Source organism: Leucoraja erinacea, chromosome 13, assembly GCF_028641065.1.
Source record: "Leucoraja erinacea ecotype New England chromosome 13, Leri_hhj_1, whole genome shotgun sequence".
NCBI classification, from domain to species: domain Eukaryota; kingdom Metazoa; phylum Chordata; class Chondrichthyes; order Rajiformes; family Rajidae; genus Leucoraja; species Leucoraja erinaceus.
This window is the reverse complement of record NC_073389.1, coordinates 29,144,084-29,162,395: the sequence shown is the minus strand read 5'-3', so window position 1 is coordinate 29,162,395 and position 18,312 is coordinate 29,144,084. Positions and strand designations below refer to the sequence as shown.

Genomic DNA, 18,312 nt, shown 5'->3' with positions numbered 1-18,312 from the left:
AATTAGGTGCAGGAGTAGGCCATTCGGCCCTTCGAGCCTGCACCGCCATTTAATATGATCATGGCTGATCATCCAACTCAGTATCCCGTACCTGCCTTCTCTCCATACCCCCGATCCCTTTAGCCACAAGGGCCACATCTAACTCCCTCTTAAATATAGCCAATGAACTGGCCTCAACTACCCTCTGCGGCAGAGAGTTCCAGAGATTCACCACTCTCTGTGTGAAAAAAGTTCTCCTCATCTCGGTTTTAAAGGATTTCCCCCTTATCCTTAAGCTGTGACCCCTTGTCCTGGACTTCCCCAACATCGGGAACAATCTTCCTGCATCTAGCCTGTCCAACCCCTTAAGAATTTTGTAAGTTTCTATAAGATCCCCTCTCAATCTCCTAAATTCTAGAGAGTATAAACCAAGTCTATCCAGTCTTTCTTCATAAGACAGTCCTGACATCCCAGGAATCAGTCTGGTGAACCTTCTCTGCACTCCCTCTATGGCAATAATGTCCTTCCTCAGATTTGGAGACCAAAACTGCACGCAATACTCCAGGTGTGGTCTCACCAAGACCCTGTACAACTGCAGTAGAACCTCCCTGCTCCTATACTCAAATCCTCTTGCTATGAAAGCCAACATACCATTCGCTTTCTTTACTGCCTGCTGCACCTGCATGCCTACCTTCAATGACTGGTGTACCATGACACCCAGGTCTCGCTGCATCTCCCCCTTTCCCAATCGGCCACCGTTTAGATAATAATCTGCTTTCCCGTTTTTGCCACAAAAATGGATAACCTCACATTTATCCACATTAAACTGCATCTGCCAAACATTTGCCCACTCACCCAGCCTATCCAAGTCACCTTGCAGTCTCCTAGCATCCTCCTCACACCTAACACTGCCCCCCAGCTTAGTGTCATCCGCAAACTTGGAAATATTGCCTTCAATTCCCTCATCCAGATCATTAATATATGTTGTAAATAGCTGGGGTCCCAGTACTGAGCCTTGCGGTACCCCACTAGTCACTGCCTGCCATTGTGAAAATCCCAACTCGTCCATGCACACCAATATACCTATCTAAGTCCCATTTGTCTTTGTTTGGCCCTTATCCCTCTAAACCATTCCTGTGCACACACCTGTCCAAATGTCCTTCAGGTGCTGTTATTGTACCTGCCTCAATTACTTTCTCTGGCAGCTCATTCTATATACCCACCACTCTTTGTGTGAAAAAGTTGTTCTTCCGGTTCCTTCTAAATCTTTCCCACTCTCATCTTAAACCTATGGCCTCTACTTTTTGAGTTATGATTTAATATACTTATAAAAACTCATCCCTCAGTCTCTTATTTTCAAGGAATAAAATCCTGGCCTGCCCAACATCTTCCTATAACTCAGTGCCTTGAGTGTTGGCAATATCCTTGTAAATCTTTTCTGCACTCTTTCCAGTTTAATGGCATATTTCCTGATTGGAAACGTGACAGAAGCCTTCTGGTAGGTCAGACACAGCACATTACAGACACAAAAACACCGCCAGGCAAACGGCAATCCGTACCTTTTTTTGATTTCCCTGCAGACAAGAGAAAGGTTGGACAGGTTAGCTGGTGACATCAGTGAATTTAGAATGCAGAGGTGAAAGGCGAACTGACAAGGCTGAATGCAGAAAGCAGAGAGACATGCAGAGAAAGATTAAACAAAGGCACCCAGGTGCCACAGGCATCACCACACCAGCCTGGCAGAAGCAACATGCTTCATGTTGGTAGCATTTCACCTGACCTCCCAAACATCTTAGGACTTAAATCTGAATAAATCGGTGACATGAGAATGCAAAAGGCTACCACTGCAAGAAGATGATTGATTGATGCCTAGAGCAACATCAGCGAATTAGAACTCTTGTTTATGATCCATGCCAACACCGTCAGTGAAGACTGTCTCGGTGGGATGGGATGGCTACACGAGGGAACATCCAGCGATAAACCAGCCCCGCAACCCAAACACACAACCCCCCACAAACACACTTCAAGCTTGCATCACGTGACCGAACAGCGGCACAGCACAGAGTGGCAGCGGCGGTGGAAAGCATCTTGTCCGGGAACATTACCATCTGGTTTGGGAATTGCTCTGCCAAGGACAAGAAGGCTCTGCAGAGAGTAGTGCGTTCGGCCGAACGCACTATGGGAACTTCACTCACCCCGCTGCAGGAACTATACAACAGGAGGTGCAACTCCAGAGCAAACAAAATCATGAGAGACCTCTTCCACCCCTGCAACGGACTGTTCCAGCCGCTACGGTCAGGCAAACGCCTCCGTTGCCATGCAGTGAGAACGGAGAGGTTGAGAAGGAGTTTCTTCCCAGAGGCAATTCGGACTGTAAACGCCCATCTCACCAGGGACTAACTCTACAGAACGTTTTTTCCTTCTATTATTTATTATGTAAAAGAATATGTGTGTTATGATTGTGTTTATAATTTGTTTGGTTGTTTTGTTGTTTGTCTTTTGCACAAAAGTCCCGCGAGCATTGCCACTTTCATTTCACTGCACATCTCGTATGTGTATGTGACAAATAAACTTGACTTGACTTGACTTGACTTGACTTGAGTGCTCCAACAACCTTGATTCAATCCTGACCCTGGGTCTTTTCTGCGTGGAGTTGGCACGTTCTCCGTGTGACCATGTGGGTTTCCTCCGGGTGCTTCGATTTCCTCCCACACCACAAAGACGTGAGGGTCACTGCAAATTTCCCCTTGAGTGTGGATGGAGGATAGGACCGGGGGCAGTTGTTGTGAATGTGAGAGTCAATGGGGAAAGAATTTCTGGGGCAAAAAAACAATCTGTTGGAGGAACTCGGCAGGACAGGCAGCAGCTGTGATGGAAAGTGGACAGACCCTGTTTTGGGTCAAATTCCTTCATCTGGACTGAAAGAGTGGAGGAGGAGGAGGAGGCAGCATAAAGAGGTGAAGGGGGAGTGGGACAAGAGCTGACAAGCAATAGGTGGATCCAGATGAGGAGGGGTGGATTGGTGGGAGGACTCAGGTAGGGGAGGGTGTGTGAAGGTAGTGACAGGGCGTAGGGACAGGGATGGAGGTAACAAGAGGCTGCAGATGATGGAATCTGATGGGAGGTGAAGCTGGAGTATGGGACCAAATGAGGGAGGAGGGAACAGTGGGGGGAGGGGACCCAATAGAGGTCTGTGGGTGATGGGCATATGGGGTGGGTGGGAAGGAAACTGGGCGAGAGGAGGTAGTGTGTTAGTGAAAAAGAATACGAGTGAGAGGCTTTGGATAGATTGGGGGCCTGAAGGGGGCAGGATACCTGACGTTAGAAGGTTCATGACATTGGGTTGTAGACCACCCAGCAGAACACGAGGTGCTGTTCTTCTCGTTTGCATTTGGTCTCACCGCGGCAGTGGAGAAGGCCGAGGTCAGTGTGGGAATGGGAAGGGAAATTGAAACGGCTGGCAACCGGGAGCTCACTGAACGTTCAAACCAAGCGTAGTCCAGAGGACTATTTTGTCCACCACAGCCACCTGCAGCTCCTAGATGCAGCCATTTCAATCCCCCTCCCCATTCCCATTTTTTAACCTTTTTCTATGGTTTGTATGGAAACTTATTATCTATTTTATGTAAAGCACTTTGGTGTCAATGCGAGTTGACTTAAAACGTGCTATATAAATAAAACTTACTTACTTACTTACATTCCCACATTGACTTGTCTGCCCTTTACTGCCAGGGTGAGGCCAAATGCAAATAAAGGAACAGCACCTCATGTTCTGCCAGGGTAGTCTACAACCAGACGTCATCAACATTGAATTCTCCAACTTCAGGTATCTTACTCCCACTCAGTCCCTTTATCCATCCACATCCTCCCCCGAACACTCCGACCCGTCGACCAGCTTCTTCCCCACACACTCTATGTACCCATCACCCACCCACTCACATAATCACCCGCCCACTCCACATAATCACCCACCCTTTCTTCCATGGCAGCATTCTGCTCGCTCCCGTTTTCCTGACAACAACACGGCAACAACCACTGTGACTCCACACACCCTCCCACCAGGGGCAACACATCTCTTATCGCAGTCCAACTCGCGCTGAGTTCCGGAAAAGAGTTGTCACACTCTGCACCAGCCTGAGCCTCAGCCATCTCATCTTTCCCGTGAGGTTTCACCTGCCTCTGTATGTATAACAGGATCTACACCGCGGGCTCTGCTCTCGCCAAAGCGTTCACAGAATTGCTCTCTGAGTACCAGGAAATGCTGGAGACAATCCGCAGGGCAAGCGGCATCCGTGGGTGTCCCACTGTGCATTTGCACACCTGCATCTGCTGCTTTACCTTTATGTCTAATCGTTTTAGCACCCTGGCAAGGACACGACCAGTCTCAGACATTTGGGATCAGTATTTAACAAAGGGCTCCCTTTCAATGATTAGTTCCCTGGAACAACGCAGCGATCCTAGAACTAATGAAGCCCATGGACTTTTACAGGATGTAACCAAAACAATCTGGAGTAATTGAAAATAAGGATCAATCTTTCTTCAGGAGACTGCAAAAAAATTGCAGGAGTACAGGGAAAGAGTAATGGAGCAGGATTAGTTGCTAGGTTATTTCAAAGATAAATTAAAAAACATTAAATGTGGCATTACACACTGCTGGAAGAACATTAATGTTACACACGGCACAATATTAAGTATGATGCAAAGATTTGAAATATAACCAAGAAACATCCCAGTGGGTTATGCAAGGACCTGTACATGTAATTTAGATTAATTCCGATAGACCAGCAACATTAAGCATTCTGCAAAAACTGTCATATTACGTATCTTGCAACTTTATCATTATTTGACACAAGAAGCAGGACATTTTTACCAACAGCACAAAGTTTCCACTTATATGTTACAGGCTTAGAAATTTTGCACAAACCGTAATAACACCAACATTACACATAGTTAAAATAAGAACATCACACCTTGCGTAGTGCTGCTAACACACTGGTGTGTAATATGGATGTTATTATGCATTGCACACTCAATATTGCACAAACAAAAATGTGGCCATTGCACACCATTAACATTCCAAGAGTTGTGCACAGCACAATGTTCCAGTGTTACACACAGCACAACATTGCACTGTGTCACACACAGCACGTTCCAATGTTACACACAGCACAACATTGCACTGTGTCACACACAGCACGTTCCAATGTTAGGCACAGCACAATAAACACCCCACAATGTAACAAATATCAAACACGCCACAATGTCACAAAGATCAAACACACCACAATGTAACAAATATCAAACGCACCACAATGTAATAAATATCAAACACACCAAAACGTTACAATTTTCACACACACCACAATATTACACACACTACACCATTACCAATATTACACATATCACATTATTAACGATATTGACAAAAATATAGATATTATTTGTGAAAGTTTAAGTTAGGGGTTCCTTGTTGTCTGCCTTATTAATCCCAAATTGAATGAAGATATGAAACGGTTGATAAGCATATCTTACATGCACATTTTTACTATTACACGCATTACATCCCAATATTACACATATCACGATACTATTAATATGAAGCACCCCACAATGTCATCGATATCCCACACATTATCTTACCAATATTATGTACATTGCCATATAGTTATTCTTACGTATTATAATACCTTTGTGCCTGTGAAGCCTCCTCATGTCCAGCTCCTTCACACTTGCGGTGGTATTGTGAGGTGGAATATTGCTACAGCTGTTACTCTGCACCAGAGTTAAGTGACCCTGCAGGATGAAAGGGAAAGTACATTTTCACTGGTTAACGGCTTTCAGTGAAACGGTATCTGTGAAACATAGAACAATATTGCACAGGAAAAGGCCCTCCAGCCCACCGGGTTTGTGCTGACCATGATGCTAATTTAAACTAGTTCTACCAGCCACCACCATGTGGTTCACATCCCTCCAACCTCAGCCTGGTCATGTGCCGAGCTAAATATCTTTAGATATCACTATCACATCTGATTCCACCACTAACTCATGCAGCATGTTCCAGGAACCCATCACACTCTGGTAAATACTTGTCTCATAAATCTCTTCTAAACTTTCCCCCTCTCATCTTACATCTATGCCCTCTAATTTATGACAATTCCACCTGGGGATAAAATAATGATCCTGTCTGTGCCTTTAATAATCTTTACCCCTCAGCCCACTGATGCTCCAACCCATCACAGTGTTACAACATTAAAAACAGTGAACTGATCTTGAAGTTCACTGGATATGCACACAGCAGCCTAACAAAATTCTCCATCTCGTCATTCTTGAGGAAACACAGCCATTCAAACATCACACCTGGTCCCTTTTACATCCGAGAAGTACCTGATGTAAGGATCCCTGAAATTCAATGATGACAGTCACCAGTCTCCTTCACACTGTAATGTAATTTCAGATAAACCAGGATGCTTTGAATTAGACCATCACACCTTCAATTTAATCCGACACCTAATTACATTTTCCGTGAGCCATAAGGGCAGAGAGTTCCCACCAGTGGCCCATCATCTCCAACCATCTCCATGAAGGAGAAGCTCTCTGCAATACCACAATTCACTAGTGTTTCCCTCCACAAAGTCCAGACCAAATTCAACATCTATTCCATGGTCAGCAGGGACATGTGGGCCAAAGTGCCCGTTTCTATGCTGCATGACTGAACACCACCAAAAATGTAAATGACTACGTACCTCTAAAAAATGTCAAAAATGGGCCTTTGACTTCAACAGACAAAAAATCAACGACATTCAGCTATCGAAAAATCACTTTTTTTGGCACATGTATATGTTTAAAGTGCATTATTTGGTGTCAATTAAACTTATTTTTCCTTATAAAGTCATTTTGTAACATTATTTTTATCGACTACTTCAACAGTCAAAATCAATGACGACTGACCTTAGGGGTGGAACTGCGGCCCATGGTTGCACTGGTGAACCTGGAGGTGGTACCTGAGCTGCCTTTTTTTCTTGGTACTGTGTCACTCTGGTAAAAACCCTCTTTCTGCTGCTGCTTCTTCCTCTCCTCCAGGGCGCGGAAGTTCTTTGAAATGAAAAGTCATACTTTCATGTGAGCACCTGGAGTAAGCAAGAAACCCCACAGCACAAGGCAGCAGTCACCACATTGTCTCATTGGGACAATTCTTGACAGTGACACACTTACTTGCTGTAATACCTCAGACATTCACTAGGGGCACCCCCACTGGAGGTCTGCTCACACGTGGTGGGACAACAACTAAGATTATTTTCGGATCCACAGCACACCAGTTTAAGACTATGTTCATGCAATGATTTCATATCAGAATGAACATCCATTATGTGAACTTCTGTGGTGATAGATCTAACGGAAGTGTACTTAGCTGGTAAAAGATGCAGGACAGTGGTGTACATGCTTTACATGCAGTACAGTTTGAGCTGGTGTTCTCCAGTCCAAGTGATAGCCAGTATCATCCATACGATTCACTTGCATTTACAGATATGCTGACCAGTTAAAACAGCATCGAGGGCCAGCTGGGAGAGATCTTCCCAAGGCTGACTCTGAGGGTATCGAGCTCTCAGGGAGGACAACTCAGGGAGGACGGGGCATACAGATCAAATGCTGGCCCTTTACTCAGCAGTTCAACTGAGGAAATAAAGACTTTTCAAACCAAGCAGCTTGAAAATCTCACTGCCGGGTTGTTTAACCCTGCGAAGCGTGCTTGTAGAAAATAAAATCCTGCCGCAAATTGAGAATCAAAACTACCCGATGCACATATTGCTCATCTCTGAGTTACAGATATTTAATAGCATAACACTTTCTATCAGTGTCATGTGAACAACTTTAGTCCACTGTGTTCCTTAGCCCCACTCGAGACAATGTGAAACAAATGGTGCCATTTGTCTGATCACTGATGAATCATTTTACTGTTTAAATAAATATTGTTCAAATCAAATTGCAGATTTTGTGCTGATGAAGAGAAAGAATGGGAGACAGAAATTGAGCGAGGGACAGAGAGTGAGAGATAGAGAGAGACATAGAGACAGACTAAGTGGTAAAGAGAGAGGAAAAGGGAGATAAGGACATTCAGACACAACGACAGAGAATGAAAGAAAGAATGAATGCGATAAAAAGAGAAATTGGAAGATAGGAAGAAGCAGAGAGAGGAATGGCGAGAGAGAGAGAGAAATAAATAGAGACCTAGTGAGAGAGAAAGAGATAAGTGGAATGAAAGTGAAAGATAAAATAGAGGGAAGACATTAGAGGAAAGGTGAGGGATTGAATCCAGACATTTTCTTCCGTTGTTGCCCCAAAGGAGCTTGTTCCTTCCTGTCTTGAACTTGTTTTCTCCCCTCATACTGTCTCCCACCCCCCTATACTTGTTGCACTCCAATGCTCCCTGACATCACTTCCTCCTTGAAGCAAGGCCACGCAGTCAGTCCCACCCTCCATCACCCTGGCCAGCTGAGCTTGTTCACTGTCACTTTCTCCAAATCAGCAGAGTGGCCAATGGCAACCTGTGTGGATCCAATCTACAGCACAAAACAAACTGCTGGAGGAACCCTGGTCAGGCAGCATTTGTGGAGGCAAATGGATAGTTGATATTTTGGGTCAAGACCCCACATCATGACTGAGAGTAGAGAGTTAGCCTGTATAAGGAAGTGAAAGGTAGAGTGGGGGCTTGGAGATGACAGATGAAATTAGGCAAGGAGGGGGTGATGAGCCAGGTGGGTGAGGGCGAGGAGGACAGAGACAAGGCCCTGCCCACACTCCCCCTGCCTTTTGGCTCCACATTCCCACTCCCTTTACCTGGCCACACCTGTCCATCGTCCCCACCTCACCTGATTCCGCCCATCTCCCCGCTACGCTCTCAGTCCCCATGTAGAGGTTCGACCCAGAATATTGACCAACGCTATTCCTCCACAGATGCAGCCTGACCTGCTGGGTCCTCCAGTAGATCATTTCCATACTCAAGATTCCAGCTTCTGCAGTTTCTTCCCTGGGTCCAATCCCTGCCTGCCTCTGTGGGGAGAGCCCTGTTGAGGTCCTAGATGCTAATGAGAATTTCCAGTACTATCTTCTTTTGTGATTCAGTTTTCCAGCATCAGCAGTGTCCCCCTTTAGCGCATTAATTAATGATTCTGCATCTGCCTTCTACACTTGATCACATTTTCCTTTCTTCCTCATCCCAGTCTCTCACCCATCGTATCCATCGCACCATGTCCCTGTTGGACTGCCCACCTGGACCAGATCACCCCACACTTTCTCTGCATCTTAAAACTGGTTTGATTTCTAGCTATTACCAGTTTGGATGAAAGGTCGTCAACCTGAAAGGAACCTTGACTTTGTTCCTCTCCTCTCTCCATAGAAGCTGCCGAACCTGCTGAGCATTTCCTGCAATTTCTGCTTTTGCTTCACATTCCCGACATGCAGAGCATTTATTCTTCTGATGTAGGAGTGAGCAGCATTGTTGCCCGTGCCCACTGGGACAGGGAAACGGCTTCCTCTTGCCACTAAAACACTGCAACACCGCCCGCATTATAGTAGCGGGCAGCAGCACTCCAGACAGACCCAGGAGGGAGGGTGAAGCACGATTACTGTACCTGATGGTGCCGGCAATGCTTTTTTGCTGGAAGAGGAGGTGGAGAAGGAAGAGAAGGAGGATGAGGAGGAAGAAGAGAAGGTGCAGCATCTGCACAAGGCGTCAAATCCTCTGCTGGAGGGGTGGGCACAGGGCGGGAGGAGAGGTGCGGAGGAGAGCCACGTCCATGAGAGAGAGGCGATGACTCTGAAGGCTAAATCAGGGAAACCAGGCAAGAGAGACAGAAGAAAGAAAGTGGGTGATGTTCAAATGGAGCCTGCCTCCCTGTATCAAGGCATTACATACCCTCCCCTCCCCAGACCCATCTTCTTTTGTCTGACTCATCACCCACAGCCTTGTCTCCCAACTCCTCCCCCTCCCCCTCGGCCCCAGCAACCCGTCATCCTTCACCCTTCCTTCACCCCCTTCTGGCTCTGTTCACCCCTTCCCCTCTCTGTTCTTTACTGGCTATTTTCCCTCTCTATTCTCAGTTCAAATGCATGGTCTCAACCCCAAACTTGACAATTTCTGTTGAAGGGCCTGTTTCGCGCTATATATCTCCATGACTCGCCACCCAGCCATGTGCTCATTCAGTAAAGCTGACACACCAATGTAGCCAACCAACCTGGGGACAGTCAGCCTCCACTGTGTACTGGTGTGCGGGCTCCTCAGCGACTGACCCAGTGGGCTGGCTGGTGCTGGAGGTGCTGTACAACTCATTGATCTGGCTCACAGTCACATAGTCCTGGCAACGGGAGCAGAAAGGAAAGGTTCAAAGCACAGCAAGCAGGCAAGCAAGTGGCAGCAACAGCAAGAGAAGCAACGGCAGGCAGCCAGGAGCAATTGGTGATGTGACGAGGGCAGCGAGGGAGTGATAGACGAGGGGAGTGAAGGAGGGAAGGATGAGGGGAAGGAGAGAGTGAAAAATGTGGTGAGTGAGGGATGGACAGACAAGGGCAGCAGGGAAAGGACAGACAAAGAGAGTGAGGGAGGGGTTGATGAGGGGAGTGATGGAGGAACAGATGAGAGGCGACACAGTGGCAGAGCTGTCTTACAGCGCCAGAGACCTGGGTCTGACCCTGACTATGGGTGCTGTCTGTATGGAGTTTTTGCCCGTTCTTCCTGTGACTGTGTGGGTTCTCTCCGGGTTCGCTGGTTTCCTTCCGCATTCCAGGTTTCTAGGTTAATAGGCATCGTAAACTGTCCCTGGTGTGTAGGATAGAACCAGTGTATGGGTGATCGCTGGTCTGTTCCAACAACACTGGGAAAGTAGGAGCAGGAGGAAGCCATTGGGCCTCTCAAGCCTGTCCCACCGTTTAATATAATCATGGCTGATCCGTGCTGGCTTCAACTTCTCTTCTGTTTAATTTCTTCATAACTCTATTCCTCAATTCAGTATTTATCCTCCTCCACTGTAAATAGTTCAGATTCCAACCCCCACCCCAGGCAGGGGATACCAGAGACTCACCACCCTCTGTGAGAAAGAATTTCTACATGCCTCAGCGTTAAATCATCGGCCACTTATCTCCTCTCATCGATTCCTTTTGCATCTTATATGCTTGAAAAAGGTCAGCCCTCAGTATTCTAAACTCCAAGGAATGCAGTCTTAACTAGATTTATCTTCGTAGGAGAACCCTCTCATCCCAGGAACTAGCCTGGTGAATCTTCTCTGGGCTGCCTCCAATGTTACTATATCCATTTTTAATAAAGGGACCAGAATCATGTGCAGTATTCAAGCTGTGGATTCGACAACACTGAACAATTTCAACAAAACCTTCCTGCCTTAAAGTCTAACCTCTTGACAATGAAGGTGGAAATCCTACATGTATCCTTATCAATGATTCAAACACTAGAATACCTAGATACCTCTAAACATTGCGAATTTGCAGCTTCTCTCCATGCACAGTGGCGCAACGGTAGAGGTGCTGCCTTACATCGCCAGAGACCCAGTTTCAAGCCTGACTACGGATGCTGTCTGTATGGAGTTTGTACGTTCTCCAACGTGGGTTTTCTCTGGGTGCTCCGTTTCCTCCCACATTGCAAAGACGTGCAGGTTTATAGGTTAATGGGCTTCTGTAAATTGTCCCTAGTGTGTAGGATAGAAGTAGTGTCTGGGTGATCATTGGTCGATGCGCTGTTGTGGGCTGAAGGGCCTGTCTCGATGCTGTGTCAACGAAACTAAACTAATTAAACTGAGAGGGGGAGAGTTAGAGGGGAGGTGAGAGAGGGAGAAGTGAGGGAGGGAGAGCAGAAGGATAAATGTAGGGAGAGGTGGAGGTCGGAGAGGTGGAGGCGGGAGGGGGAGGTGGAGGCGGGAGAGGGGAGGATGAGGGACACAGAGGTGACAAAGCTGATCCAGAGTGAAAAACAAGAGGTCAGGACAGATGAACTAATTCTAAACAACACTCTTCAGACCATACACTCAAAGCAATATTTAACCAGGTATAGTACATTATCATTAATAGGACAGTTTACAGGCTGGAATTACCTCTCTCAGTACGTTTGGGTTGACAGGGATGCCTCTTCCACCAGTGCTGTCACAGTAGACCTTCTCCAAACTCATCAGGTTCTCTTTCTCCTGAGGGGAACAAGGTTTATTTGTAATCGATCTGTTGCTCTAATGTGTTAGCCACAAGTAATGATAAATGTAGGCATAGCTACCTGCAGTTTAATTGGCGAGTATACGACAAGGAAAAGATACTGGCATTACACATGCAATCCCAAGGCTCTTTTACCGTAGAACTTAGAATGGTACAGCACAGGAACAGGCCCTTCAGCCCGCAATGTCCGTGTGGAAGGTGATGTCAGGTTGAGCTAATTTACTCTGCATGCACGTGATCCATACACCCATCTAAAAGCCTCATGAATGCCAGTGTCCTATCTGCCTCCACCACCATCTCTGGCAGCACATTCCAGGCCCCCACTGCTATGTAAAAAACATCTTCTTTATACATTCTGACTCTCACCGTAAAGATTTGACATCTTTATCTATATTTATCGGTGAAATGGCGAGTCAGGCTAAGTTTGATTATTTATTGATCGCCGTAGCTGGTTTGCTCCCCTGAGCATTGAGTGGTGAATGTGTTCAATTAACACACTTCAGCAATTTCAAGGATTAAATAGTTCCCAACTGGCCTTGGATGAGGACTTCTGGTGGATAATGTTGATCTTATAGAACATAGAACCGTACAGAACAGGAACAGGCCTATCGGCCCCTATGTCTATCCAAAGGACAAAGGACAAAGGACATTTATTATCACATACACCAATAGGTGGAGTGAGATTTGACTTTTAATTTTTACTGTTTTTATAGTCCTGTCGTCTTAATGGTTTTAGTAGTTTGTAATAACTTTTTGTTGACTTCCCATGTACAGCACTTTGTGGTAACTGATGTTGTCTAAAAGCGCTTTATAAATAAAGTTATTATTATTATTATTATTGCCATTTGCAGCACACCAATAAAAATAAGACACAACATTAAGGAATTTAACAATAAACTTAAAAACATCCCCCCACAATGGTTCCCACTGTGAGGGAAGGCAGCAAAGTCCAGTCCTTTTCTCCTTGTTCACCCATGGTCGGGCCTATTGAGGCCTCTGCAGTCACCGCTATGGCAGCCCAATGGTTCAGGCCCTCTAGCCAATACTGGCGATCTCGGCGAGAGATCCCTGGCTCCGTGGTGTTCAAAGTTCAGCCCCGCCCGCGGCTGGAAGCTCCACAGGCCACAGCTCAGCGATGTTGGAGTCGGCAGTCTCAGCACTCCAGAGCTCCACACGGTGACCCGGGCAAGGCATCGCCCACTCCACGACTGTGCTCCAGTGCTGTGCCGCTGCCGAAGCTCAAATTCTGGTTGGTCCCGGCAGGAAATGCCGCTCCAGGCACGTTGGTAAGCCGCGAGGAAGGGGCGAAGATACGGCCTGGTGAAAAGCCACATCTCCAACCAGGTAGGGACTGAGAAAAATAGTTTCCCCCTTCACCCCTCCACATAAAAAAGATTAGACCTCCGAAACAAACATTTTTTTAACTCGCTAAAAAATTTTTAAAAGGGTGAAAGGACCAGCAGCTGCTGGCAGGGCAGCCATACTCGACGGTGCCATAACCCATACTCGACGGAAATTGCTTTTAAGACATTGGGGGGAAAATGAGGCCTGACATCCAGGACAGGGGTCGGCAACCTACGGCCCACGGGCCACATACAGGCGCTACAGCCAGACTTGCAAGCCAACCTGGGATGCGCAGGCGACCTGGAAACTGCAGGTCCTTTGGTGCCGACCAGCAATCACCCCGTACACTAGCACCATTGACAACACCAGGGACAATTTACAATTTACCGAAGCGCTTAACCAACAAATCTGCACGTCTTTTGAGTGTGGGCAGGTGAGCCCCCCCGTGTAACCCCCCCCGGATTTCCGCCCACGCCCGACAATGACAGGTTAAAGGTTAAACTGGTATCCTCCGTCCACACATTATCCATGTTCCTCCATTCCCTGCATATCTAAATGTCATGTGCCTCTCAAAAAGCCTCTTAAACGGCACAAATGTATCTGCTTCCACCACCACACCTGGCAGCACATTCCAGAAACCCACCACACACTATGTAAAAAAACATGCCTTACACATCCCCTTTACACGTTGCTTCTCACAACAGAAAGCTATACCCTCTAGTCTTTGCCATTTCCACCCTGGGGAAAAGGGTCTGTCTATGCTATCTCTGCCTTTCATAATGTATGTATACATCTATCAGGTCTACCCTCAGCCTCCAATGTTCCAAAGAATTAAATTAAAGTTTGTCTATAACTTCTCTTTACAGTTAATACCCCCTTATCCAGACAGCAATCTGGTAAACTTCTTCTACACATTCTCCAAAGCCTCCACCTCTTTCCTTTGATGGGGCGATCAGAACGGCACCTCGTTCCTACAAAGGGTCTTGCCACTAACTGTATGCTTACCACTTACATTCAACCTCCCAAAGTGCAACAACCCACACTTGCTCGGATTAAACTACACCTGCCATTTCTCTGCACGTTTCTGTCACTGATTGATATTATGCTGTATACTTTGATAACCTTCCTCATTTCTGCAACTCTAGCAATTTTGGTGTTGTCTGAAAACTTAATAACCACCCATCTACATTTATGTTCAAATTATACATCACAAACCACAGAGACCACGGCACAGGTCCATACAGATTTTTATTGGTCACAGACCTCCAGGCAGAATAATACCATTCTATAACAACCCTATGAATAAGCCAGTTCTAAATCAAAATAAACAAGTCACCACGTACCCCTTGCATCTTAATCTACTGGATCAGCCTACCATGAGGGACTTTATGAAATCTCTTACCAAAATCTATGTAGAAAACATTCACTGCCCTACCCTCATTGACTCCTCCTCATTCGGCACCTCCACAAAAAACTCAATCGTTCCTGAGATATGACAGCTGCGAACAAAACCATGCTAATTGTTCCTCGTTTGCCCATTCTCTTCCAACTGTGACAAACTGAAGAACCCTCTCCGACAGCTTCCCTACCACTGACGTGAGGCTCGCCAACCTAGAATTTCTCGATTTCCCTCCTCAAACAAATGCACAACATTGGCTACTCTCCAGTCCTCCAGGACCTTTCCTGGAGCTAGAGAAGATACAAGGACCTTTCTCATGGACTCTGCTGTCTCCTCTTGCCTCTCAATAAACTGGGGTAAATCCCATTAAGCTCTTGGAATTTATCCACCTTAATGTTCTTCAACAACACTTCCTTCCTGCCGTTAGTAGGAACATATTAATACTAATATACTACCTAGCATATTAATATTCCCCACACTCATCTTACTGTCCTTCACGTCCTTCTCCTTGCCGAATACAGGTGTAAAGTAGTCATTAGCTACCTCACCTACATCCTCTGACTCCAATTCCCTACCTTCTCCGTGGTTACTCTCTTGTTTTTAACGAACATATAAAAAGCCTTGGAACTATCTGTAATCCGACTCACCAAGACCTATGGCCCTTTTGACCCTACTAATTGTTCGCTTGAGTTCTTTTGTGCTTGCTTTATATTCCTCAACAGCTTCGTCTGATTTCATCATTCTAAATCTTACATACACTTTATTTTACAAGGTATCATCCAAAGTTCCCTCACCTTGCCGTTCTTCTCTTTCCTCTTCACTGGAACGTGCCGGCCCTGAAATGCCTTTAAAAACCTCCCATGTGGCCTTTAAACTATGGCCATATGTCAGGTTTGGACTTACCCGATAACAGCCAACTCCCAATTTACCCTTCCTAAAGCATGCCAAATAATGCTGTAATCTGCCTTACCCCAATATTGTACTTCCCACCAAGAATCAGACTTATTCACAACTATCTTAAAACAATTGGAGCTGTGATCACTGTTTCCACCATGTTCTTCCACTGAAATCCCAGTCACCTGACCAGGCTTGTTACCCAGTGCAAGGTCCAGCATTGTCCCTCATCCAGTTGGACGATCCACATACCCTCTGGGATATCTCACAAAATCTGCCCCGTCTAAGCCCTTTGCACTGAGCAAGTCCAAGTCAATATTGGGGAAGTTATCCCAATACTGGGACTGTTATCCCTGGGAGCTGAGAAGGTGACCTGACAGAGGTTTATAACACTTTAAGGGAATTAGAAAAGGTGAATGATGACAGTCCACTCCCAAGTTAGGGACTCTAAAACTAGAAGGCACAGGCTCAGGGGACCTGAGGGGCAAATCTTTCACACAAAGGAGGATGTGCACATGGAACAAGCTGCCAGAGAAAGTGGTAGAGATGAGTACAATCTCTATGTTTAAAAGACAATTGGGCAGGTACGTGTATAGGAAATGTTTAGAGGGCTATGGGCCAAATGGAATTCGCTCTGAAAGATATCTTGGTCAGCATGAGACTATGATATCACTCCAGTACAACAACACTCTCATTTTCAAAGCCCACTTCTATCTACTGCATTCTTGCAACAGAGGAAATAGTTCCCCCATGAGATCATTTGAACCTTTAAAATAATTCACATGGATTCGCTCTTGAATCTTCTGTGGCTAAGTGGCTACAAGAGGAGCTCGTGCCATATGTGTCCCTGTCTCTGTTAGTGGAGAGCTTTTCTACCTCTCTGTAGAATGCCTTGCGCTGCTGGTGTTCACATCCCACAGATGGAAACCAAGGCTCTGTCCTGTAATGCGAGACTGTGCTGATTCCAATAGCTCAGGAAGGAAAAGCTCAGCTCTAGCAAATCCAACAGGAACATTGGCCCAGCACTGGGAATTCAGTCACACCGGAGCATTCCAGCCTCATCACAACTTCTGTGTACACGACAGCTAAAAGTAATTGGTAACATTCAACAGCACAGAGTGCAGTGAGGGGAAGCTGCTTCAACCTGTTATTTACTGACTGTGAGAACTATTCCAGTCTGTTATTTATACAGAGGCCACAGCACGCCTCACATTTCCGGACAATCTGGGGAGGACGATAAGGGCTCAGAATGCAATCAATTGGTGGGATCAGCACAGAAGGACTGACCCTTAGTCCAGCCTACTCTTGCAGGGAGCTGGTCAGGTTGATCCACTTGCCCACAAGACATCAAACTCCTATTTATTGACTATAGCTCTACCTTCATCACCATAATTCCAACCAAACTCATCTCCAAACTCCTGGACCTAGAAGTTACTACTGCCCCTCTGCAGTAGATCCTTAAATTCCTGACCCATAGATCACAGTTAGTGAGGATAAGTGACATTACATCCACCACAATAATCCTCAATAGCTCAAGGCTGCATTCTCAGGCTGGATTTTTTAACGTATCGCATCTCCGTCTGCACTGCGGCAAAAACATCGAGGAGTTGGCGGCCTTTGCTAGAGACCGACTTTTGAGATCTCCAGCATGGTCGCCTGCGGACTTACCATCTCGGAGTCTGCGATCCCTTTGCCAGGGATCGACCTCGGAGCTCCAACCGTGGGTGCTCGCGGACTTAACATCACGGAGCCCGCGGTCTCTGGTCAGAGACCGACTTCGGGAACTCCAAGCCGCAGGAGTTTTGACCCCCCGACGCGGGGGCTTCAACCGCCGGCTGCGGGAGATTTGTTCGCCGCGACCGCAGGAGAAATAAAGAGGAAGAAGATTGGAATGTTTTGGCTTCCATCACAGTGAGGAATGTGGGGAATCTGCTGTGGTGGATGTTTATGTTGACTTATGTATTAGTGTACACAAAAAAGCTGGAGAAACTCAGCGGGTGCAGCAGCATCTATGGAGCGAAGGAAATATGCAACGTTTCGGGCCGAAACCCTTCTTCAGACTGATCGGGGGCGGGGACAAGAAAGGAAAAAGGAGGAGGAGCCCGAAGGCTGGGGGATGGGAGGAGACAGCAGGGGGACTGAGGAAGGGGAGGAGACAGCAAGGACTAACAAAATTGGGAGAATTCGATGTTCATGCCCCCAGGATGCAGACTCCCCAAACGGAATATGAGGTGCTGTTCCTCCAATTTCCGGTGCTGCTCGCTGTGGCCATGGAGGAGACCCAGGACAGAGAGGTCGGAGACGGAGTGGGAGGGGGAGTTGAAGTGCTGAGCCACCGGGAGGTCAGCTTGGTTATTGCGGACCGAGCGGAGGTGTTCGGCGAAACGATCGCCCAACCTCCGCTTGGTCTCACCGATATAGATCTGCTGACATCTAGAGCAGCGGACGCAATAGATGAGGTTGGAGGAGATGCAGGTGAACCTCTGTCG

The 18,312-nt window shown here is 46.6% G+C and overlaps 1 protein-coding gene across 6 annotated transcripts in view; it reads right to left on the bottom strand.

Annotated features, from left to right (window-relative positions):
- Positions 1 to 18,312, bottom strand: part of LOC129702771 (pleckstrin homology-like domain family B member 2) — a 115,900-nt gene that overhangs the window by 24,809 nt on the left and 72,779 nt on the right. For 5 of the 6 annotated variants that reach the window (XM_055644729.1, XM_055644726.1, XM_055644724.1 and 2 more), the window contains 4 exons: positions 12,075 to 12,164; positions 10,212 to 10,331; positions 6,928 to 7,071; positions 5,667 to 5,772 (listed from right to left, as the gene is read on the bottom strand). In XM_055644729.1, the coding sequence (XP_055500704.1) occupies positions 5,667 to 5,772; positions 6,928 to 7,071; positions 10,212 to 10,331; positions 12,075 to 12,164 (460 nt within the window). The remainder of the gene's footprint in view (positions 1 to 5,666; positions 5,773 to 6,927; positions 7,072 to 10,211; positions 10,332 to 12,074; positions 12,165 to 18,312) is intronic. The other variant, XM_055644728.1, reaches the window with a different exon arrangement.